Consider the following 22,740-nt stretch of genomic DNA (forward strand, 5'->3'; position numbering starts at 1 on the left):
TATGCTCAGGAGTATGCCATATCACATTTTCCACAGGCTTTTTTCCCCCCATTCTGCATTTCTAGTCAACATAACTTGTTAATTGCTTTTCTTTAAAAATCTAAGCAAGTTTGCACAACCATATAAAATTATGGATTATTAAAAAGTGGAATAGGTGATACCACATTACGGTGCACTGACATAGAGAAAAGGCTTAGAACCACAAGTCCACAAAATTTTTTATCAAAATAACACCAAGTTTAAGAAACTGATGCAGTGCAAAGAAACTTCAGCTCATCATACAAAAAAAAAAATAATCCATACTTAAGTATGTAAACTGCTTCCAATCCTGACATGACTGACATAGTACAGAAAAAGAAAACACTGTAACCCAGATGAACATCAAAGTTAAAGACTGGCATGCTGGGCAAGAAAGGTTCTTATTCTTTGCAGGAGTTCCTTCTTTACACTGTCTGGTACCAAGGCTGTAACACAAAGAAGAAAGGAAGAGTTAAAAAACCCAAAATTAAAAAATATGCCTACATCAACCTTTTACAACAGCTACTTTATTATTTGTTTGTTATTGCAATTCTGTTAATTCCTAAAGTAACTGAAGCTTCTTGATTTTCAAATAGCAGATCTATATTTTCCCATTCAAAATAGGCTAAAACTGAAGTCTATTGAGAACACTTGTTATTGGCAGGTTTTTGCCTAGCCATAGTCAAGAAAATTGGAAAGTTTAAGGGAAAGAACTATTGAACAGTAAGTAGGATATAATCACTAGAAACTAGCTGATTATCCTACCTTTTCTTCTTCACAAATTTGAGACCAAAAAAAAATAATCTCAGACATGACCTCAGAATAAGGGTCTCCAGCAAGTTATTTCAAAGGTCTATTTTCATTTAAGACGTAAAAGTTTCTCCCACTAACGCTAAAGCCTAATAAAGAGTCCAATATAAATTGCCTATATAAGTTGTCTATCCAAAGACAACTGCAATATTTCCTGAAGAGATTCTATTTTTCTCTATATGCTACATCCTTTCCTTTTCCCATTACACAAGTACTGGTAGTTCCTATTTTCCATCTTAAAAAGAATTGGAACTTTTATCTCTGCTGCATACCTCAGGTTGTCTTGAGACCATTAAGTCAATTATAAAGATGAATACAGACTCATGACTAAATAATGTAACCTGCAGAAGTAATCTACACACACAGCTCATTACATATTTTTAACGGCTGTTGCATAATACAAATTCACTTTTATTTGTAGTTAATCTCAACCTATTAACATTTTTCCTTGAATCCAACACAGGCAAATTCATAATGACGCTTTCAAAATATTAATGAAATACAGGTAGGTATGTTTACTGTGGTACTACCATATCCACATTTGCATTTTCTTACCTCTGCCTTTTGGAGTGATTTCTGCCACCAAATCATCAACAGTAACATGCTCTAATCCTTTTTCTTTAATGACATCTGAGGAAGACCAAGACCAATATTTTAAGTCTTTTAATCTATTCATTAGAAGACAAAAGCTGTATGCGTAGGTCATCAGAGAATATGAAGTCATACACTGCAGGTTATTAACTCAGTACTTACTGCATTGTACAGTGCATTTAGTCTCTCATTCATACCGCAGGTTTAAGGATGGGAACTTGTCACTACTGATGCATCTTGATCAGCTCGTATTTTAAAATCCAACGTTACAAAGTTTAAGCTTATCTGAGCATTACCAGATGTGTACATTACTGGAGTGTTGTAGCAGTTCACAAGTTGGTCTGCTTATCTCTTCAAACACATTTTATGTAATAGTGAGAAAGAGATGCAATTGGAAAAAGACTTTGGAACATACAAGGGAGAGCAGAGAGACGGCAAATACTACTCTTCATAACTGGTTTAAACAATGTCTCCCTCTCTATTTCAGCAAAGTAAAAAAGCATATCTGAAAGAATGGTATACATCTACAGCAAAACAAAAGCTATGCTTAAGACATACCGTGTGATTAATATATACCAGTATTTAAACGATTGCCTATTTATAACACCCTGAAGACTACTGAAAAATGCAGAAGTTAACGCTGAGTAGAAACTTCAATTCAGTAGCATAATCCTAAAATATTTTGTCTAAACTTGAATAGTTTTAGCTGTATGTCGGTACATAGGATTGATTGTCCCCAAGACACTAAATGTTTTCTGAACTGACACCACATGAACTATTTATAAACTAATTTTCTTGGATGAATTGTCTGTAGAAATTAATCCTGGATTCCTCAATTACTGGCCCTTATCCACAATGGCAAGAGGCTCTAGAACAAGTTACCAAAAAACCACAATCCCAAACCAAAAACCAATCCAAAAAACCCCCACCACAACAAACCAACAACAGCAAAAAAACACCTAACCCCCACAAATTCCTCTCTGTCCTTTCTTTTGGAGGTTATTAGGGCTTTAACAGAGACAAATGAACTTATATTTGCATTCTCAGCAGCTGAAGTTACAGTTCAATGTGCTAATGTAAACCAAGTAATTTTATATAACTTTACTATAGCACAGGATAAAGTATGCAATTGAGAAGGCATATAAATATCTCTTTTGCTATCTGTACTATTGAAATGGATTGTCTCTGGCAGTGACATCAGGCAGACAACTGCAAGCATGGATCATTTCAGCCTTCTCTGCAAAACCACCTATAAAAACAATTTAACACACTCAGCCCTACAAAAAGAAAGACTTTATAATGCAATATTGACTTGCTGGGCACAATAGACCAAAACAGAATTAAAGCTCAAGGTATTTTTTATTTGCTTTAAGGAAATTTCATCACATGATCACATTCCCAGATGCTTAAATACCATTTATAACGGTTTCATGCAATTTACAAGTCAGTAAATTGTAGTAATGCTAAAACTAAAGATTTGGTTATTTAGAGGCTCATCTGCTTGTTTTCTCTCATCTAAGTAGATGATCTTAGTTTCAAGAATGTATTCAGAGAGTACAAATGCACTTCTTTCTCTCCCATGTGCAGAAAACAAAGTTCTCTTAAGTTTCTAAGTTGCATACTGCTGCATTTGCTCCATGTTCCTTTATCTTAGCTTTTATTCTTCTGTGGTAAGGAAGTAATCTCTCTCAGAACAAAAAGTCGTATCATCATGATAAAGAATCAGTTGCAATGCTTTTATCAGAAGCTTAATAGAGATCAGACCAGAGAAGAAGTTTCAAGGTTTTTTTTCCCAAGATGGCAAGATTCTTGCATGCAGAGATACCTTCCTCTGGCCCAAGTCCCATTTTAATTGACTGTTAGGCAGTAAAGCCTTCATCTGGGCCTTTTATTTGGCCAGAACCACAGCTGATTACAAAGGGCATTAGTTATCTGACTATTGTTACCTTTGCAGTGTGCCTTCAACTGATCTTTCCAGCCGCATTCAATTAATTTGGCTCTCAGCAACTCTTTAAGGCTGTTAAGGCAATATATAATCTTGTTAGGAACAGCAAACACGCTTGAGAACTTAAATATGCTTCAGTGCCAAGCCAAGCCTACAATCACTACTCATAGCAGAACTCCCAGACCAGCAGCAGAAGTGGCTGAACAGCATGTGAATCCTAACCCAAATGGGTACCAATTTCTGTTTACCGTGTTGAACCACAAGGAGTTGGCAGATCAGGAGCTAATTCACAGTATTTCTTCAGGCAGTGTTGATGCTGCAGCCATGGAAAAGAGGTAGAAACCCTTGAACCACTTGAACTGTCAGAGTCTGTTAGCAAACGTATGCTAACTTTCAAAGTTAGAATATTTCACCTGAAACCTGGCCTTCAAAACAAATAAAACCTTCCCCCCTCTTTTCTGAAAGCAGAATTCTATACCACTGTCTTCAACTGCAGGTTTCTCTCCCCGGTTACACTTTACCTCATGCTGAGTGAAGATGAAGGGATCATATCTTATCTTCCTAAGTATGGTTAGCAATTATAAGTGTAAGCAACAAGAATTCAGGCATTAAACAGAGAAGACACACAACAATCTGCTGCGATGATACATCTACTGCATATATCAGAAGAGAATATTGAAAGCTAACTAAAAAAAGTGAAAATTAGTACTGAAAAACAGATGGGAAAATGAAAGTAAGATACGATAAAATAACCTTTAACATTTTTATCCTTTATTCCATCAGCTAGCAAGCATACTTACCTTGTACCATACTAAATAACTCTAGCAAGATTCTGTTTTTATGAATCAAAGGATTACAGCAAGAGGCTAAACCGTGTAGGTCTAATCCCTTTTACTCAGTGCATTGTGCAGAGGGCAGTTGAACTGATGACAAAAAGCAGAGTAATAATACAGGTTACATTCACTGCTTCTGAGTATTCAAGAAATCTAAGTGCTGTCTCTGATCACAGTACAGGTCTGGTAAAGGATGTTTATATTAGAGCTTTTGACACCCTGTCAAAACTCTTCTCACTCTTAAATTAGAATAAAATAGGTCCCAGTACCATTTCAAGAAATTGCTTGGTCTGCTGAAGCTCTGAAATCTCCACAGACACCATGTCAGTCTACAAAAGTTAAGGCTAGGTACAGGGCTATGACCTAGAAACAAGACTCCTTCTCATAAAGGCCTCAAAAAATGAAGGAAATGGAGGTTTTGATGTGTAGTGTTACTAGTAAAATCATAAGGGAAACTTCACAAGCATGCTAGTTACATGTAAATACAATGCAAATAGAACAGAGTGAAGAAGCAACAAAAGGCCAAGAACTAGCTGCCACTCTGCCTTGGATAATTTGTTGCCTTTATTGAGATCTCTACAACGACTTGCACAAGTGCTGTTTTATGTGTTTCACTGTATACTTCTTTCCCTAACAAGAGAAAAGATGGGAACCCAAGAAAAACTTAAGAGCAAAAAGGAAAGTTTTGCCTCATTCTCTTTATCAAAAAAAACCACCATTCAATGCAATGAGTTGCATTTAATGGTGATTTTCATACGAACCAAGAGCTTTCCAACACAAAGTACCAGAATAAAATAAAGCTTTAGAATTCATAAACCAACCGCCCCATCCTTTATTTTCCCAGCTTCTCCTTTCAAGTATAAACCTGCAATAAAACTGTTCAAAAGGCAAAAAAAATCAGCTGTTGGTTTTTTTATATATATATAACTTTATATAATACATAAGACTTTCACATGCAGGCATATGAAGAATTTAGAGTTAAGCTTAATTAATCTTTACTGCTAGGTGTACTTCATGGCTGGTAACATTTAACGCCCCTTACTGGCACGGAGTAGGAAGCTTACTTACCGTTCTCGCTCTCCTGTCTCTATTAGCTTTTGGTTAATGGTTGCTCTCATCTGGGCGTCTTTATTCATGTTGGCAATCTGGGTTTGTCACCGACCTACACAGAACAGAACAGCGCTGTGACAAGCATCGGTGTCACCGGCACCACAAAAAGAACAGTCACGGGCGCAGCACTGCGCCCATTGACGCACCCCCGCAGCGCCTGGCCGGCGCACCGGTACGTGACCTGCCCCGGAGGAGAGCACGCCCGCAGCCCCACCGGAACGGCACTGCCCGTCCCCCCAGCGCCGGGGGCACCGGCAGGTCACCAGGCGGCCGCGGCCCACCTCGCCGGGCACAGGCCCCCCTCAGCCCGACCCTCCCACCCGGCGCCTCACCCGCCCAGCCCACCCAGCGGCTCCCCCGCCGCGGCCGGAGCGAGGGCGTGGGCGCGGGGCTCGGCAGCGGGCACAGCCCCAGGCCCAAGCCCAGCGCACTCCCGGCTCACCCCGCCGCGGCGCTGCCACTCCCCGGCGGCAGGAGGTGGAACCGCCTCCCGGACGCACGTGCCGCCGCCCGCCCCCCTCCCCTCTCTTGCGGGGGCCGCCGGGAAACGTAGTCCGGGACGGTGCCGCCGGCTAGGCGACTACAACTCCCGGCGTGCGCCAGGGCTCCTGGCCGCGACCCGGCGCGGCCTACAGCTCCCAGCGCGCCCAGGGCTCCCGCCCCGGCCCGGACTACAGCTCCCGGCGTGCTCCGTCGCCGCCGCCGGCCGCCAGCGCGGCCCTTCCCGTGGTGCTCCGGGGCGGCTCCCGCGCGTCGCCTGAGGGGCCGCCGAGTTGCCGCCTGCTGCCAAGTTTTCCTTGGGGCCGCGGCATGGCGGGCGCCGCCCACTGCTCCCTGCGGGTCAAGCGCCTGCTCTTGGACCCCAAGTTCGAGGGCTACAAGCTGTCCCTGGAGCCGCTGGCCTGCTACCAGCTGGGGCTCGACGCGGGTGAGGAGGGGGGTGGGTCCGGTGGCGTGCGCGGCGCGGGAGGGAGAGCCCACCGGGCTTCGCCTTCGCCCGGCGGCTCGGTCGGCCCCGTGGGCAGCGGGGAGGGTACCGGCTTCGTCCCAGTTGCCCTCCGTCCTTTTCCAGTGCTCCACAGCTCGGCCCGGCGGCCCTCGGTACAAGCCAAGTGTGCCCTGAGCCGGGGAAAGCCCGGCCCGCCTTACCGGGAGGCCTGCACCACTGTCTTCTGTCGGGAACAGCGGACGTTTCGGGACCTAGCGTTTCGTCGCGATTTTTGTCGTTGTAATTGACTGAAATGTCATTGGTATCTGCCCCACCCCTCTCCTAGCCTTATGTGGCTTCATGGTAGACCAAGGCTTCTGACTGCTGTCAGATCACTGCCTTACAGCTGTCTGCCCCTGTGAGTTTGGACTTAGTTTCTAAATGGGTAAGTAAATGTGTGTGCTAAATCTGGTCTTGGCTTGTGCACACGAGGTGACCAGCAGAGGTAGCTCAAAATGATAGTGTATATGTGAGTGTGATGGATTATGTGCAATTTAGAGAAATGTGTAGGAAACTGATACCGTCTACAAACAGAACAAATCTTCAGCAAATTAGTTATTTTTCTTCCTCATCCCACAGTTCAGAGGTGCATCTTCAGGCTATGTATTCCATGCTCTGCTTTTTCTGCTAAGTATTACTAACGTTTGAGTTACTAGTCCATTAATGGGCTAATTCACCGAGAAGAGCATTAGTGCAAAATTGTGTTGGGTATGTGCATACAACCTTAGCCACGCCCCCTGAAATCTCTCGGCATTGTACCTTTATTGATTTGTGAAATTTAGGCCTTTTGTAAAGTGGATGAATTAGTGCCCTTTTTTTTAATAAAGCTGGGACAGTAATACACAATTTGGGTGGACTATCTATTTCTATTTCTACCTCTATATGTTTACTGGAAAATATACCACTTTACAGTCACCCATTATGTGTTACTTTAGTTTTCTGTTGAATACAATGTATTTAGTAATGGATCAGAAAGGTATGTTTGCTGTGGTGAATTGTCAGCAGTAACATGGAAGTTGTATGTGAATTGTGTATTGGAGGATAAGTGAATGAAATTGAGGTGAAACTGTATATGTATCTATGATAGGACTGGAAAATTTAATGAGTAACATTTTTGTTATGTATTTTTTCTTTTTACTGTAAGACTGGTTTAGGTGTCACCTTTCAAAAGGCAGTCCAAATGTGAGTGTATGTGTGTTGGGAGCATACTACAGCTGTGTCAAAGATGGCAATGGTTAGTGTAGCATAGTTACAGTCTCTTAGTTTGTCCTTTACTTGATGTTCTGCCTATGGTCAGACAAGCAATATGGTTCTTGGATAGTCAATTGTGCACCTATTCTAAATAGATGAGGATTACAGGTTTTCGTTAAAATATTTGAATGATGAAGTTGCTAATGGAGAGATGGATCTAGTCAGTTCTTGTTCAGATATTTTACATAACAGTTATAGTAAATCATGTGATAGGTGTCTATTAAATCCTACTAAATCATTAATACCAAGTCACTTATTCTGTTCTCTGCGTGCATGTGTGTATATATTTAGCTAGATATTGATCCACTGGAGACTGGAAAGCTGCGTTGTTGTTATTTAAAACTAGCAACGTGAAATATAAACCAAACCAGGCCTAATATCTTCTAGATGTTTTGTTTGTCCATATTTCAGCCTGCCTTAGGCCATACAGCTGATGCTCTATTGTTGCTGGTTTTATTCTGCTTACTTCAAGGTGGTTTCCTCTGGTAGCAGTGGTCTACATATGGGTCCTTCGATAACTTGACTTTTATGTTGTGCGTGGTTTGTAGGCCATGGCTTTTTCAAATCACTGCATGGGAGAGGAAATTAAAACTGTGTGAGAAAGCCAAGGACTTTTGCTTTCCAGCATATTTGTGAGCAGATAAAGTGCCTCAGGAACATGATGAAGAACTTAGTAGTTTGTTGGTTATTAAATTAATATTTGTTACTGAGCAAAGAGTTTGGTTTCGTTTCCTCAAAGTGGGAGTTAGTAAAGTACAATAGCTGAGAAAAATGTCAAATGTTTAGGAACACTTTCAGCTGGACTAATTTCTGATTTTATTCACAAACTGTGTGCAAAAATGTTGTAGTAGAATCTGGACAATAAATATAAAAAGGCTGTTGAATTTTTTGTTTGTTTTGCAGGAAATTATTTCAGGAGTGCTTGTCTCAAATGACCTGGGATTTGGAGTTCTGCTTGTGTGGCATCCCAGATTTCATGGCTGTATGATGAACATGTGAGGTTTAGAGTACTTGGAATACGTGACAATAAGTAGAAATAGGTACTCATTCTTAAGTAGAACTGAGTTAACTCAGCTGTAGTTGAAGTTTTTATGCAGTGTTATTACAGACTTGCGTATTGAATATTAGAGTATTGATCTCCTTTGTTGATATTTTAATTTATGTTTTTATATTTATCCATTTTTATGAATTTCACTACTAGCTATAAAATAAAGTTATCAAAAAAAAATTGACACATGGATTTGTTGCAGGTTTCAACTGCTAGAACAGGTGGATAGCAGCACATGGTATTGCAGGGCGACTTGTGGTTGTCATGCTCATGTGGATGGACTGCATTGAGCTTCATTTCCTGACCATTGTGTAAAACTTAGTATTCAGCTCAAATTTGCCTTTAACTGTCAAACTGTGGTTGCCAGGAATTTGCTGTGGTCAGATGTACAGCTGAAGCAGAGAGAAATTTAAAACACTTTTTTAGTTATTTACTAGATCTGTGGTAGGGAGGCATTGTCTAGTGAATTTCTGAAATATATAGTCACAGAGATGGAGATTTATGAAATTCTGATATCTTATGTTCCCTTTTAAATACTCCGAGTTGCATGTTCTTTTATTTCTTCCTTATTTCTACCCATTCTGTCTTAATCTAAACTTTCACAGTCTTTTGTCTTTTCTTATCTCTCATCCTGGTAACATGTTTTGACTAATAATGCGTCCCACACTATTATACCTTTAATTCTCAACTCTTCATCCTAAATCTTGTCTATTTTTCTTTTTATTTTCCTTAGTTTACTTCCATAACTTATTTTGGAATGCTTCCATTGCATTGAGCTTTATAATGCCTTTCTTTGAGATCACGGAACCTTTGTGAGGGAGGAAAGAGTGTCTTGGTTACAGTCACCTCTTCTGCCCTGATCTGACCTTGGCAGAGTCCAGTACAGTGACTGTGGGGCAAATCCTTGTCTCCCGCAAGGAGCATGTCTAAGACACACAACATTTTTAAAGGAATTAAAACCTTGCTCTTGACTTCCACTAGTTAGATGTAACTTTGTTCCCTTTTCTTTCCAGAGGCTTAGGATTTATTCAAATGTGGACATCCCTCATGCCTTTCCTGTCTACCTTGTCTGTCTGGCAGAAGCGTTACACGTATGATGTACTGCATGCTTTTTGATGCAGTAACAGCTGAAAGGCATAGTAAACAGTCACTCAAACATGGAGCTCCTGTTGCAAGTCAGGAGAATATGCAAGGAATGCATTCCCTTGAACACATATGCATTTATGTTTTTTAATCACTTTTTAAAAAAGTGTTGTTAATAAATGACTGCCCTATTTGCAGCCTGTTAAGACGAGGTCTGTGCTTCAGTCAAAAGTAGCTGCCCAGTATTAGTACTGCTACATGGAAAACGTGGAGCCGAAGGCACTGATACATTTCAAACATTTATAGAGATTTCCATTTGCATTTTCCAATTCTGTTTGAAAAATAAAATATAGAAAAAAGTGTTTAATGTAATGGAAATACTGAGAAACTGTGAGCCACAGTTTTTTCCAGACATTTGCAGCTATAGTTCATAAATGTAGGTTGAGGTCTCAGGCATGTGTGTATCTGTTCTTGTGTTGCACCTCAATTTCTTGAGAAAGGAAAAGATAATATATAGACAAGTTCTGCCTTGAAACTGTTGTTAAAGAAAATGGTTCTTGCAGCTGGTACAAGTCAACTTACAAATCAAGGCATTGCTATAGTGATACTTTCACAAATGCATTGATAGTTTTTGGATCTTGTTCAATTTAGTGCATGATAGATCCTATTTACTTTTCACACTTGTGTAAGTAATTTGATCTGACAGAAATACTCCATTACATGGTATCTGTCAGCCTGTGCTTGTTTGCAGCAAGCTATGTGTTTATTAAACAGTAAATTTTTGTGTTGTCTATTAACATACTTCCTGCAGTAGAATAAAAAAGCCTTGTACTTTTACTCAACAGGAGCAATGAGATGATCCTACCATTAACAATAAAAACATATTTGTTAATTAATATTTTTATTAGTTAACATTAATATTTTTATTAGTTAACATTAATATTAAAAGAAAAAAATTAATACAGGGTTAGAAGCATCTTTGAATGCTGCTATTAGAAAATAAATTAATGTGATCTCTTCCAGTAGTAGATAAGTGTATATGAAATACTAAATTGCTTCCACCGGGTGGCACTGCAAAACAAAGTATGACATACAAGCATATAACATTTGATGCCCCAAAATAATATGTTGATATAATTATTTAACATATTTTCTGGTACTGTAAAGTTGTTTTGATGTATTTGGTAAAACATTTAGAATGAGAAGGGAGATGGTTCTCACCCTTTTTTTCTCTACTTCCTCCCCGGTGCTGCTTTTTAGTGATTGATGGCCCATATATGACTTCATTTAAAGTATAAGTCCATTGTTAGTGTTCTTTATTCAGAGGTTGTTGTTTGTTTGGGGTTTTTTGTGGGGCAGCGTAATAATTATAGTAAGATTCAGTTAGGTTAGGGACATCTTACTCCTATTGATTCTTATGAGTTACTTTTGCATTCAGTGATTTTGCTTTTAAGTAAAGGTGGTGTGAATGAAAATCTTTGCTTAATTATCTTTGAAGTATTTCAAGTCAAACTACTTCTTTTAAGCATGGTGCTGGAAATGAGTACAATTCTAGAAAAGTGGCATAATTTTCTTTGTACTAGTCTGAAATATCCCAGCTAGCTAGGGTTGTTGGGAAATAGTATTGACAGCTGAGATTTAATTTATACATCTTGTATATTTGCTGTCTTCTGGTGTGACAGAGTATCAATCAATGTTCCTGGGGTTTAGTTGTGCAGATTTATTTATCAGAAACTTGCAGGAGACCATGTATCATTCTGTTGAATAGCTGCCATTAACTACTGCTTATTAATTGAACCGGAAAAGCAGAAGCTTAATGAATTAGTATACTCTTAATAAAAACCAAACCAAACAACGCCCCCCCCAAACCAAAAACAAAGCAAGCAAAAAATCCTGACCAAACACCCACACAAAAACCCACAAAACTGTGACTGAATAAGGTGATGATCTAATTGAAGTATTTCTTCTTTTCTCTTTATATTAACTTCTCTTTTCCTGAATTTACTTTATTAAATGTCTTAATTTCTTCTCTTTTTTGTCCTTCATTACCTTGCACTTAGCTCTGTTGGTTTTCTCCTTGTTTTTTCAAGGACTTTTTTTCCAAGTTTTTCAAGGTTTTTCCAAGAAAACTTGAACCTGGAAGGCTATAGAGAGGAAGGAATGAACTTCATCCTAGTGTAAAATCTCCTATGAACTATCTGAGCACATGGTATGTGATAGCAGATGTCATTTGTGCCCAGATTTCAGTGAATCACAGAATGGGTTTCAGTTAATCAAGGATGGAATAGTTTATCTAATTACTTTTCCTTGGCAGGGAGCTATATATACAGGATACATTCTGCAAGCAGTTGATAACCTTCTTCACAGTGTTTCATGACAGTGCCACACACATTTGTTTGATTTCCTGAAATCACATACAAATTTCATAGTTTCTGACTGCTGTTTATGAAGAATTAATTACATATTGCAATTATGCAAGGAATTTGGATCTCCTATTCCTGACCCATTGTTCAGGGCTGTCAGGACTACAGGCTGAGAACTCAAAGAGAGTTATTCATGTTCTTCCAGCTTTTATAAAGCTTATCACCTTACAATCAGCTAATTAATAGTATATCGTTCCAAGAATTTTCTTGAAAGGTTATACATTTGCTTTAGGAAGCATCTAGTTTGGACTATTTTCACTATTTGTATGTGCTTTAATTAGAATCTAATAGTAGCAACGTGTCTAGGGGGACGGGGAAGAAGTAGAGACAAGAAGCTTTACAAAATAAGGCAATTTTAGGTTTTCTGTGCTGAAAAAGCTTTATATGCTTCTGCATGTGTGTTCTAATTTCAGAAGATCAGTTGATCTAGCTGTACAGGAAGTAGATGATGTGCATTTGGTTTCATTGAAAATAATTATCTTGGATTATGCTAGGTTTTGTCTTTAATTGTTTATAGAATATTCACATCATCTCTTGTCATGTTGGGAAAATTATCTCTGTGATAAAGCTTGATTGTACAAACAGCTTTAAAACACATTTTCACAACATATCCTTCTAATTTCTTTTACAGTGTAATTTACAGCAAAAATATTCTAATTAGTTAAAGTAGAAATTAGAATGGGTAGCAGTCTTTCCCATTATGACAGGTATACTTTCTTATCACCTCCTTTGTTGATATTGTAGGGCTTTTTTTGAAGTGCCGTGGCTTGGTGAACAGTAATTTATTAATAGCAGAGGTACACAATCTCTCCTGTGTGGTGGATATGAATAATGATTTGAGCTGAGTGGAATTAATGCTTTTGGTTTGCAAATATCAACAGTGATTAGGAGACTAATTGATAATTATACTGTCATTTTGCAAGCATTTTTTGTAGTATGAGTAGATTTTTTTTTATTAATCAGGCAGTATAATCTTGCATAGTTTCCTATAGCCACTTTTATGTTAATAGCCAGTATTTCTAATGAGGCCAGTTCTGAGACATCTGGTGACCATCTGATTGATAGTATTGTGATGGCTGTGCAGTGGCACTGATTGCATTAATTGGTGTTCTGACAGAGTAGAATAAAAGCTACTGAAGAAGCATTAGTTTAAGTAGATTCTAAAGAAGAGTGTAAAATCTGAGATGAGGACTGCTGCTGCATACAGTTGTGAATGATGTCTGTTACAGGAGTGGATGGAAGTGGAATACTGGGTATAGCTTTGCTCTGTTTCTGAGCAGAAAAGAGAAGAAAATGGAAGCTGAAAAAGTAGAAACTAAAATAACTGTTGCTATGAGAAGGATTAGCCTTGAGGTGCTTTCCCCTCTGGGTTTGAAGGCTAATCATCATAGACTGACAGTTGATGACTTAAAACTTTCTAAAGGATTTTGCTTGTTGTGTGAAGTTTGAGGTACGCTTCCTGCAGGGAAGCTAAGGATCCTGGGACAACTGTACTGGAGAGTAAACTGGAGTTCCAGTCTGTCTGAGACTACGTGCAGAAGGATGGATGAGACCTCTGCTAATGTCTTTGCTAAAACTTGGGGATTTTCTGTGTTTTGAGATGTTGAGACTACAGCTGCTTGGTCTCTGTATCGGTATGGAATAGGATGAAGGAGCTGCAGCTAGTTTAAATAAAAACTTGATCAGCCTTAGATAACTCCAGTTCTTAATAACTTCTATCTGAGGAGAGGTTTTCTATTTAGAAAAATCTTGCTCGAGCGGATGACTGTAGGTAGCATGCTTCTTTCCTTGAAGAAGGTACCGTTACAATGGACAGCCATTCTCTGCAGCCTCTTTCAGTTAGAAAAAGCTTAGTCTGAAATTTTGATGGTACCTTGGACATTTCTCAAGATTTCAACTTCAGCAGGAGTGCTAGCAGCATGGGGTGGTTTTTTTTTGTAATGACCATATACTAATTCTGCTTTTTACTGTTGTAATCTTCTGCCTTGCAAGTGTTGATAGCTTGGTTCAGAATTTAAGACTATGAAATGCATGTAGTTAGATGGGATGTTTCTTTTGGCTCTTGTTTGCTTGAAATTACTGTAGAGCAGAAGGTTTTTTCCTTTACTGTAATACCATGTACATACTGGAAATGATTTGTGCTCTTCCCAAGCAAATGTAAAGTAGGTTTTACATAGCTGTTGTGTGTGTGTTTCATCTTGTGAGGGTTATCGAGAAACTGGATCTCAGCACATCCTGAGAAGATGCAACATAAGTGTATTGGGTTTGCATGGCTGGGTTTTGGTAGTGGGGGGGATAACAGGAGTGGCTTCTGTGAGAAGCTGCCAGAAGCTTCCTCTATGTTCAACAGAGCCAATGACAGCCAGGTCCAAGATGGATCCACTGCCAAGCCAAGCCCATCGGTGATGGTGGTAGTTCCTCTGGGATAATGTATTTAAGCAGAGGAAAATGTTGCTGCACAAGAACAACAGCAGCAGACAGAGGACTGAGAGTATGTGAGAGAAACAACTCTGCAGGCACCAAGGTCAGGGGAGGGAGGAGGTGCTCCATGAACCCGAGCAGGGATTCCCCGGCAGCCTGTGGTGGAGCCCATGGTGAAGCAGGCTGTCCCCCTGCATCCATGGAGGTGAACAGCGGGGCAGATCCTTACCTGCAGCCTGTGGAGGACCTCACGCCAGAGCAGTTGTGACCCCGTGGGAAGCCTGTGCTGGAGCTCCTGGCAGGGCCTGTGGAAAGAGAGGAACCCAGGCTGGAGCAAGTTTGCTGGCAGGGCTTGTGACCGCGTGGAGGACTCACGCTGGAGCAATCCATGAAGAACTGCAGCCCATGGGAAGGATTCACTGTGGAGTTGTGGAGGACTGTCTACCATGGAAGGGACTCCATGCTGTAGCAGAGGAGGAGTTGAGGAGTCCTCCCCCTGAGCAGGAAGGAGCAGAAGAGACAATGTGTGATGAACTGACTGCAGCCCCATTCCCCATCCCCCTGTGCCACCTGAGGGGAGGAGGTAGAGAATTCAGGCATGAAGTTGAGCCTGAGGAAGAGGGAGGGATGGGGGAAAGTTGTTTTTAAGATTTGGTTTTATTTCTTATTACCCTACTCTGATTTTGATTGGTAATAAAATAATTTCCCCAAGTCAGGTCTGTTTTGTCTCTGACAGTAATTGGTGAGCGATCTTCCCCTGTCCTTATCTCGACCCTACGAGTCTTTTGTTATGTTTCCACTCCCCTGCCCAGCTGAGGAAAGGAGTGATAGAGCAGCTTTGGTGGGCACCTGGCATCCAGCCAGGGTCAGCCCACCTCAGTGGGCCACTATAAATGGTAATAGCTATTACGTGATCACAGTAAAGGGCTGCAGTGGCCTTCAGTGTGGATGACCTGCTTTCCAGGATTATGGTGACATTTTAAAGTGTGTATAAATAATTTATTTTTCTTCAAGTAAACCAGACCTATGGACTAAGGATGGAAGAATTATTTTTAAATTACTAATTTGAACTTTATAAATTATTAAATTATAAATATATAAATTTTAAAATAGGCTTTTTTTCTTTTTTTTTTTTCCTCCAGCTGTAGCAGAAGTAAAACTTCGTGATGACCAATATACCCTTGACCACCTGCGTGCTTTTGGCATGTATAATTATCTTCACCTTGATTCCTGGTACCAGGATAATGTCTACTATGTTGATCAGTTTGGAAGGGTTATGAATCTGTCAGTGACTCTGGTAAGAATAAACTTTTTTAAAAAATTACTGGATTTCAGAAGATGGGGGTAGTTAAGGTAGAAAATATGGCAGGTAGGATCTACATGCAAAAACTGGGGGAAGCTATTGCCAGGAAGATAGGTAGATTAACAAAAATACAGTTAACCAGGAAGGATGAAAGATTTTACATGAGGTTTCCAACATCTTTTTGTTAATACTATTGCATTAGTATTGCAATAGCACTGAATCTACTTCCAGTCTGGGGAAGATAGACATGGTGACAAGCTGAAGAGTAGACACTTCTTTTCTAGTTGCTGGCTGTTTCTCCCCTACGTTACTTGGTGTTTGTTTGCTATTAAGGAGAGAAAGAAGCTGTACATGTTAGAAATGCAAGCCTTTATGGACTAATAACTTAACCTGAGTGTCACTTGTTGGAGGCAAAAAGGTACTCCTGGCCCTGGGGAAACTTGAAATAGAGTGTAAGCAAGGTAAACTGAGTCTGAAAAACATGACAATTCTCTGCTTTTATGCCGATGTTTTTAAGTAGTCAAACTTTCTATTTCTTTTGACCCATTCTAATGTGTGGATGCCCTAGTTTCCATTACAAACCTTTTTTTCATTCTGGAGGGGAACATACGTAGCTCGATGTACACTGTTTCTGGTACATGCAATTGTAGTACTTGGTCATTAAGGAGTAAAAGACTGTGGAAAGGAAAATATCCATCTTCATGCTACCAAGGAATTTGACTTGTAACCCTGTGGAATGAAAGAAAACACAACATAGAGAGTGTGACTTACTCTGTGCAAGATCCTGGTGGTGGAAATTACTAGGACAGGGCTAAGCTGAGAAAAATCCTGAAATAGTAGTCCTAGATTTTTCAGGAAATAACAGGTTTTTAGAGGATAGTAGGCTGAAAGCTGAAGCTGCAGAATAGTTACTTTACTTTTCATAGAATGTAGAAGCAGTTGAAGCCTTTGGCAGACTCTTCCTGAGACAGAGTAATCTTCTGGGACTTCTTCCAAGTCTTCTGAGATCATCTGGATTCGCAGTAGGAATGTCTAAAGGAAAGAAGCTTGTTAGGGGAAGCTGCCCATGAATAGTGGCTCGTAAAAATCTCATTTTTTGTGTTTTTTAACTTGTGGTTGGTTAACCTGGGCTTGCTGCCAGACACCCACCCACCCACCCAGACTGTCTCTCACTCCCCCTCTTCAACAGGGCAGGGAGAAAAAAGACAACAGAAGAGCTTGTGGATTGAGATAAAAATAGGAAGATCACTTGCCAGTTACCATCACGGGCAAAACGGACTCAACTTTGGAGAAATTAATTTAATTTATTGCCAAATAAAACTAGAGTAAAATGATGAGAAACAAAGTCACTCAAAGCTCTTACCAGGAGCTTGCTCCAGCATAGGCTTTCCATGGGCTGCAGGGTAGCTATCTGCCCCGCCGTGGTCATCCATGGGCTGTAGAACCTCCTTCCCCATGATCTTCTCCAAGAAGTGAACCTCTACTCCACACCACCATCTTGGCTGACAGGCTCAGCTGTGCACTGTGGTGAGTCTGTCTGAGCCAGCTGGAAGTGGCCGTGTCTGGTGTGGGGCAGCCCTGGCCTCTCCTTACAGAGGCCACCCTGCAGCTCCCCAGTGCCAGCACAACACGGACACTCAGTATGTTCCTTTGTTAGGAGGGCTCTGAAGTGTGTAAATTTCTTCTTTAGCAGATAAACTACATAAAGACTTTTATAACAGGCAATAATTTGCATTTCTGTGTGCAGTAAATTGAAATGATAAATACTTTTCCCTAAGACTGGTGGGTTCACTGGAATCTTCAAGAAAATGATGCTTGGTTAATACCTTATCATGAGTTTCAGTTCCACCGGACTGTAAAATAAATAGCTGCCACTTTGTGTCTTAATATAAAATACAGTGCTATTTTGCAAAGAAAACATGTTTGCATATGTATTAAGAGGAATGTGTATTCAGAAACATCAACAAGGTGTCTTATTACAAATGCGCCTGGCCATATATTAGTCAGATGTATATTACAAATAATATTGTTTTCAGCCAAGCCTAGCTTACAAGTTAGCAACAGCCACAATTAAAATTAATGTTGGTGTTCTATAAAACAGAAGATGGAACAGGTTAACATGCTTATCCTAAATCCAAAGAGAAAGAACACAAAGGCTTGTAACACATAATTATTTCTAATTCTGCTTCCTATTTTGGTTGCAACCTTGATCCCAATATGGTGGTGTGTTAGTTATCCGTAAGTCACAAATTATCTGTGCAACTTGTGTGTTTAAAAAGATGGCATCTGTGAAGGCAAAAAGTATAGCTAACACCATGCCACTTGCTCAAAATCAAGCATAATTGAAAAAGGTGATAAACATGAGCAGTTTTTCTAAGTCAACAGATGAATATTCAGGTGTTGTGTTTCTAATACCAGTTCGAGAAAGTTATTACCCTTACTTGGCTGGAAACACTATACAAGGTTCAACATTCTTGTTAGAGCTATTGGACTTCTTTCATTCAATAAACCAGCATCTTTGGTTTAGAGATCAAATGGGTAGTGTAGTGACAGGATTACTGAATTGTTTTTTTAATCGTTGTGGGGGTTTTTGCATCTGAATTGGCTTTTTTAGTTGCTTGATGTTTGTCAAGCTAGGAAATACTCAAAGTTTTCTCCTCCAGCTGTTAAATACTTTGACTTGATTTTGTGACCTTCAGCTATTCTTATGAAGATGACTTTGTTTCTTCTTATATTCAAATAATGAGAAATTATGGCAACAGTAACTCTTCTCACCTTGCTTAAAACCCTTAATGGCATCTATATTTTCATCTGAATTCCAGTAAGAATTAGCTGTGGAATGCTGTTTGTGTAAGTGTCAGTTACCTTTAATTCAGAGCAACGATTAGTGGCACCAGAAACAACTTGAGAATTCTGTTTGAAACAAGTCAGAATAAAGAAGCAGATAAATTGAAGTCTAACAGGTTTTGTTGTTCTATATCGGGGGTTTTAAATATTTGGTTCTTTGTTACTCAGAATGCTGTGTGTGGGCATTTTTGCTCAGTTAGAGAGGTGTGTCAAGTGCCTAGATATTTTGATTTGTCATCAAAATGAAGTTTTGTATTTGTTACGGCTGCTCTGTGGCAATTGCCACATAACTTAGAGCTTTTATCTTTTCCTTTCTCTTTTGGTATGTTTTGTCTTTTCTCATTCCCTGTCTTTTCCGTGGAAAAGTCATTCTTATTTGAAATGTCTTCTGAAATATTACTTGTTTTTACAGTACAACAAACTGTTTCTGACTTTGGAACAATACTATTTCTTAATACAACTTAAAAAATTTAAATCTTACAGGCATGCCAGAGAACCCAAGTAAAATTTCACTACTTAACACTATGTAAGCTAAGATATACTACTTAAATGGAGCCTGGCATGGGGAAGTCAGGAATAGTAGAGGGAATTCCTAACCTTGCATTTTACATTTTGCCTCTTGTACCTGCATGCTGGCTCCTTATCCTGAGCAACTGGAGTACACCCTGACTTTGCCTGTGGGGGAACCATTTGCTCAGAATTGCTACACAAATTTGAAACCTGGGCTGCTTAAAAGGCTCAAAATCAGTGTTGGTGTCATAGGCAGATGAAGCAAACGAGCTGCTGAAAGGAAAGGGGGTTGTTGTAATAATGAAGACACCCAGAAGAAATCTGGAGTAGACGAACAGAACAACAGAGGTCAAAAGGAAGCAGAGTATGTTGTCAAGGAGTATAGAAGTGGCAGAGCTAGAGTTAAAAGCCAGTGGAAAAGATAAGAGACTTGGGAGTGAAAAATAGTTAAACAGATTCAGAATCTTTGTAGAGAAGTGAAAGGAATAGGAAGAACTGGGTCTGATGAGAAGCTGCCTCTATTTTTTTCTTAAAGAAACTGTGTTGCTGTCATTTAAACCTAATTACAGTGAGTAAACCTGACTTCCAGCTAAAACTATAGTAATTTTAATAGTTCTTGCCAGTATAATAAATTACTGTAGTATCTCAGCATCCCCTCATACTTCTGAAGTAGAAAGTTACTATTAACCCCTGTTGACCAGCTGGTGAACAGAGAAACAGTAAGTCAAAAAGCAGATCTGACACAAAAGAGTTTTGAGGGCAGGTGTTGCTTCAGCATTAAGTAAGTTCATCCTTGTCGGACTGAGATCAGACACTATTGTAATAAATTTCTAAAGCTAAATTAATGAACAGAAAGGTGCATAAGAGCATTTCCTTTCTTTCCTATTGAGAAGGAGGCTTTTTTGTATGTAATAAAGATTATTCTTCCCTTGTTTTCCGGAGATACATTGAGTCTTGACATTCCTGCTCAGTGCTGATAAGTCTGATGAAAGCTTTAGAAGAATAAATGGTTGATAGTTAATTTTTTTCATTATTTTTTTTTCAAATTTCATCCAAAACTGTTTGAACCTTACTGTTAAGGTTCACTTGAAGGCTGAAAAAAGTGTGGTCTTCTGTAATGTTACATAGTATAGCCCTTTAAATCACTGTTAACAGGGATGATGATGCTTCTTTCCATGATGAGATGCATGGGATTTTGATTGATTTATTTTTTTTCCGTAAGTACAGTAGTCATTGCTGATTACAAAGGAACGTTTTTATTGTGGAGAACACTACCTACCTTTCAGTGAAACCTTAAAATCAAGTAAAAAATGAGGAAGCCAAAATACTTTGTATCTAGTGTTTGTGGGATTTTTGTTTGTTTTGTCTGGGTTGTGGGTTTGTTTGTGTTGGGTGTTTTTATTTGTTTTTAATTCTTCTATTTGCGCTCCTGAACATGTTAAAAATGAGTGTAGTAGTTCAGGGGGCATAGTGACACAACTGAATCTACAAAGTGACCCTGAATACTTCCAATAGTTAAAAATCAAATTTGCATCTTTTTAATTGCAGGTTTCATAATAGCCCTTGTGCCTTTTTGTAGTACACAGTAATCTCTAATATGAATTCAAGTAGGCCCAAAAGGCAAGCTGGCTATCTGTTTGTCATCTGGTCTTTTTTGCTGTTGCTTATTAAAATGGTACTTACCCAAATCCAATTTATCTTGCTTACCTTTGAATGTGTTTTAAATGCACATCTGGTTTTAATAACTTCTGGAAAATATGAAGGATTTGAAATCCCCTCAAATACAGGTTTCTCAACAAATGAGGCCATGGCATGCTTTGCATGCACAAATGTATTGTTTCTGTATTGCATACATGTGCACAAGTGCAAAGAGGTCTTTTAAAGATGATGCTTTGTGTGTATATTTTTAACTGCCTTATTTCACAGATCGGAATGAGTGAGTTACTTTTACTAGAAGTAGATATGTACAGAGGTGATTCCCCACCCCCACCCCACCCCAAGCTGTCCATTGCTTGGGTGAAAATAGAGGGCCAGGAGATGATTAGAAAAGAATATAGTAATTTGTGGCTGAAATTTCAGGGCCTGTAGTGAGAAGCTGTTTTAAAGAGACACTTTTTCACTGCTATTTCTTAATCTCATGCCCACCCTTACTATAGAAAGAGAGTGCATTTTGTGTGGCACAGGATAGATAAATACTTATTCCCTCCCCAGATTTTCATCATAAAAATATGTTTCTGTTTGTGCTTCTTTTTACGTACTTCTAAATATCTTCAGAATTGTTCCTGTAATCTTTTTCTTTGAAATTTTGTTTTTCTATTTTCACAATATATTTGTAATTAAATATCTTTTTCATTTTAGTGACCCTAATGCTGATTTTTAGTAACAAGGGAAGAATTTCCGTATTGTTAAGCAGAGTTTTCTGGTTTGTGGAGCTTCTAAAATAATTGTAGATCAACTGGTTGGAAACAAGCCTAGTAAAATAAAACTGAAAATAGTTTAATTGGCTCTATGACCTATGTTCTCAACATAGTCTATTTATTGTTGGATTAAGAACATAGATTGGGCTTAAAAAGAGAAATGTTGATCTGTAAAGGCCAGTCGGGCACCTTTTTTTGCAGAGATGACTGTTTATTTGTTCAAGTTTATTTGTTCAAGTACAGTAGCCTGCAAAATATCTACAAAACCTGTTGTATCTCATTTTGTTTCATTTATTTCACACATACACACACACACACACACACACACACATATATATATATATATATATATATATATAAATAAAAACCTGTCTGTGAGATCACAGGAAAGGAAAGAACCAGAACTTCATGAGAGATATTTCCTTAGGATACAGAACAGAAACAATAGGAGTTGGTTTTGGTTTTTATTACTGCAAAACCTTTTTGGAGACCTCAGATCAGATGCTGAAGTCTATGAATTGGTATAAGGGGTAAGGTAGTGAATATTTTTTTTTTTTTTAAAAAAGAAAAAGTTGTTAGTGTTTGCTGTTTGTTTTAGAATCATAGAGCAGCCCAGGTTGTAAGGGACTGTAAAGGATCCTATGGTCTAGTCATAGGGATCATATGGTCTAGATGGCATTATCTAGCGTCCTGTCCAGTTGCATCCTGAAAACCTCCATTGATGAGGACTCTGCCATGTCCCTGGGGAAGTTGTTCCAGTCATTGTTTGTTCTCACTGTGAAAAAAAGTCTCTTATGTAGAGTTGAAACCCTTCCTGGTGGGCTTTTACCTGGTTGTTCCTTGTCTTCTCCTTGGGACTCCTTGTGAAGAGAGAGTCTCCTTCCTCTTCGTAGGCGCCCTTTAATTACTGGCATAGTGTGATGAGGTCCATCCTGAATCTTCTTCAGGGAGACAAGACCTCCTTCATTCTTTCCCCATAGGGTATGTACTCCAGCCCTTTCGTTGTGTTCACGGCCTTCCTTTGGGTCTTTTCCAGTCTGTCCATGTCTTCTTTTCAGTTTTGGGGACCAGAACTGGGCACAGTACTCCAGATGTGGCCTAACAAGTGCTGAGTGAAGTGGTATGGTCGTGTCTCTATCTCT

General features: G+C 39.3%; 2 protein-coding genes across 6 annotated transcripts in view; one reads left to right on the forward strand and one right to left on the reverse strand.

Moving 5' to 3' along the window:
* Positions 1 to 206: 206 nt before the first annotated feature.
* ENY2 (ENY2 transcription and export complex 2 subunit) lies at positions 207 to 5,864 on the reverse strand. Of its 3 annotated transcripts, none has more exons than XM_056331355.1 (5): positions 5,750 to 5,864; positions 5,266 to 5,359; positions 3,366 to 3,436; positions 1,384 to 1,458; positions 207 to 464 (listed from the first exon to the last, which is right to left on the reverse strand). In XM_056331355.1, the coding sequence occupies exons 2-5, from the start codon at positions 5,331 to 5,333 to the stop codon at positions 388 to 390; spliced, it is 291 nt and encodes a 96-aa protein (XP_056187330.1). In that variant the 5' UTR covers positions 5,334 to 5,359; positions 5,750 to 5,864; the 3' UTR covers positions 207 to 387. The 3 variants fall into 3 exon arrangements, with proteins under 3 accessions (XP_056187330.1, XP_056187332.1, XP_056187331.1); XM_056331357.1 differs by lacking the exon at positions 5,750 to 5,864 and adding an exon at positions 5,640 to 5,746; XM_056331356.1 differs by lacking the exon at positions 5,750 to 5,864 and adding an exon at positions 5,454 to 5,592.
* Positions 5,865 to 5,945: 81 nt separating this feature from the next.
* The window catches only part of NUDCD1 (NudC domain containing 1), a 41,976-nt gene continuing 25,181 nt past the window's right edge, over positions 5,946 to 22,740 (forward strand). Inside the window, exons 1-3 of one of the 3 annotated variants that reach the window (XM_056331353.1) lie at positions 6,115 to 6,235; positions 8,450 to 8,541; positions 15,664 to 15,818. In XM_056331353.1, coding sequence (XP_056187328.1) covers positions 15,726 to 15,818 — 93 coding nt within the window. In that variant the 5' untranslated portion in view covers positions 6,115 to 6,235; positions 8,450 to 8,541; positions 15,664 to 15,725. Of the gene's footprint in view, positions 6,236 to 8,449; positions 8,542 to 8,567; positions 8,587 to 15,663; positions 15,819 to 22,740 lie in introns of those variants that run through there. The other 2 variants (XM_056331351.1, XM_056331352.1) reach the window with 2 other exon arrangements.

The sequence above is a fragment of the Falco biarmicus genome, chromosome 3 (genome assembly GCF_023638135.1).
Source record: "Falco biarmicus isolate bFalBia1 chromosome 3, bFalBia1.pri, whole genome shotgun sequence".
NCBI lineage: Eukaryota > Metazoa > Chordata > Aves > Falconiformes > Falconidae > Falco > Falco biarmicus.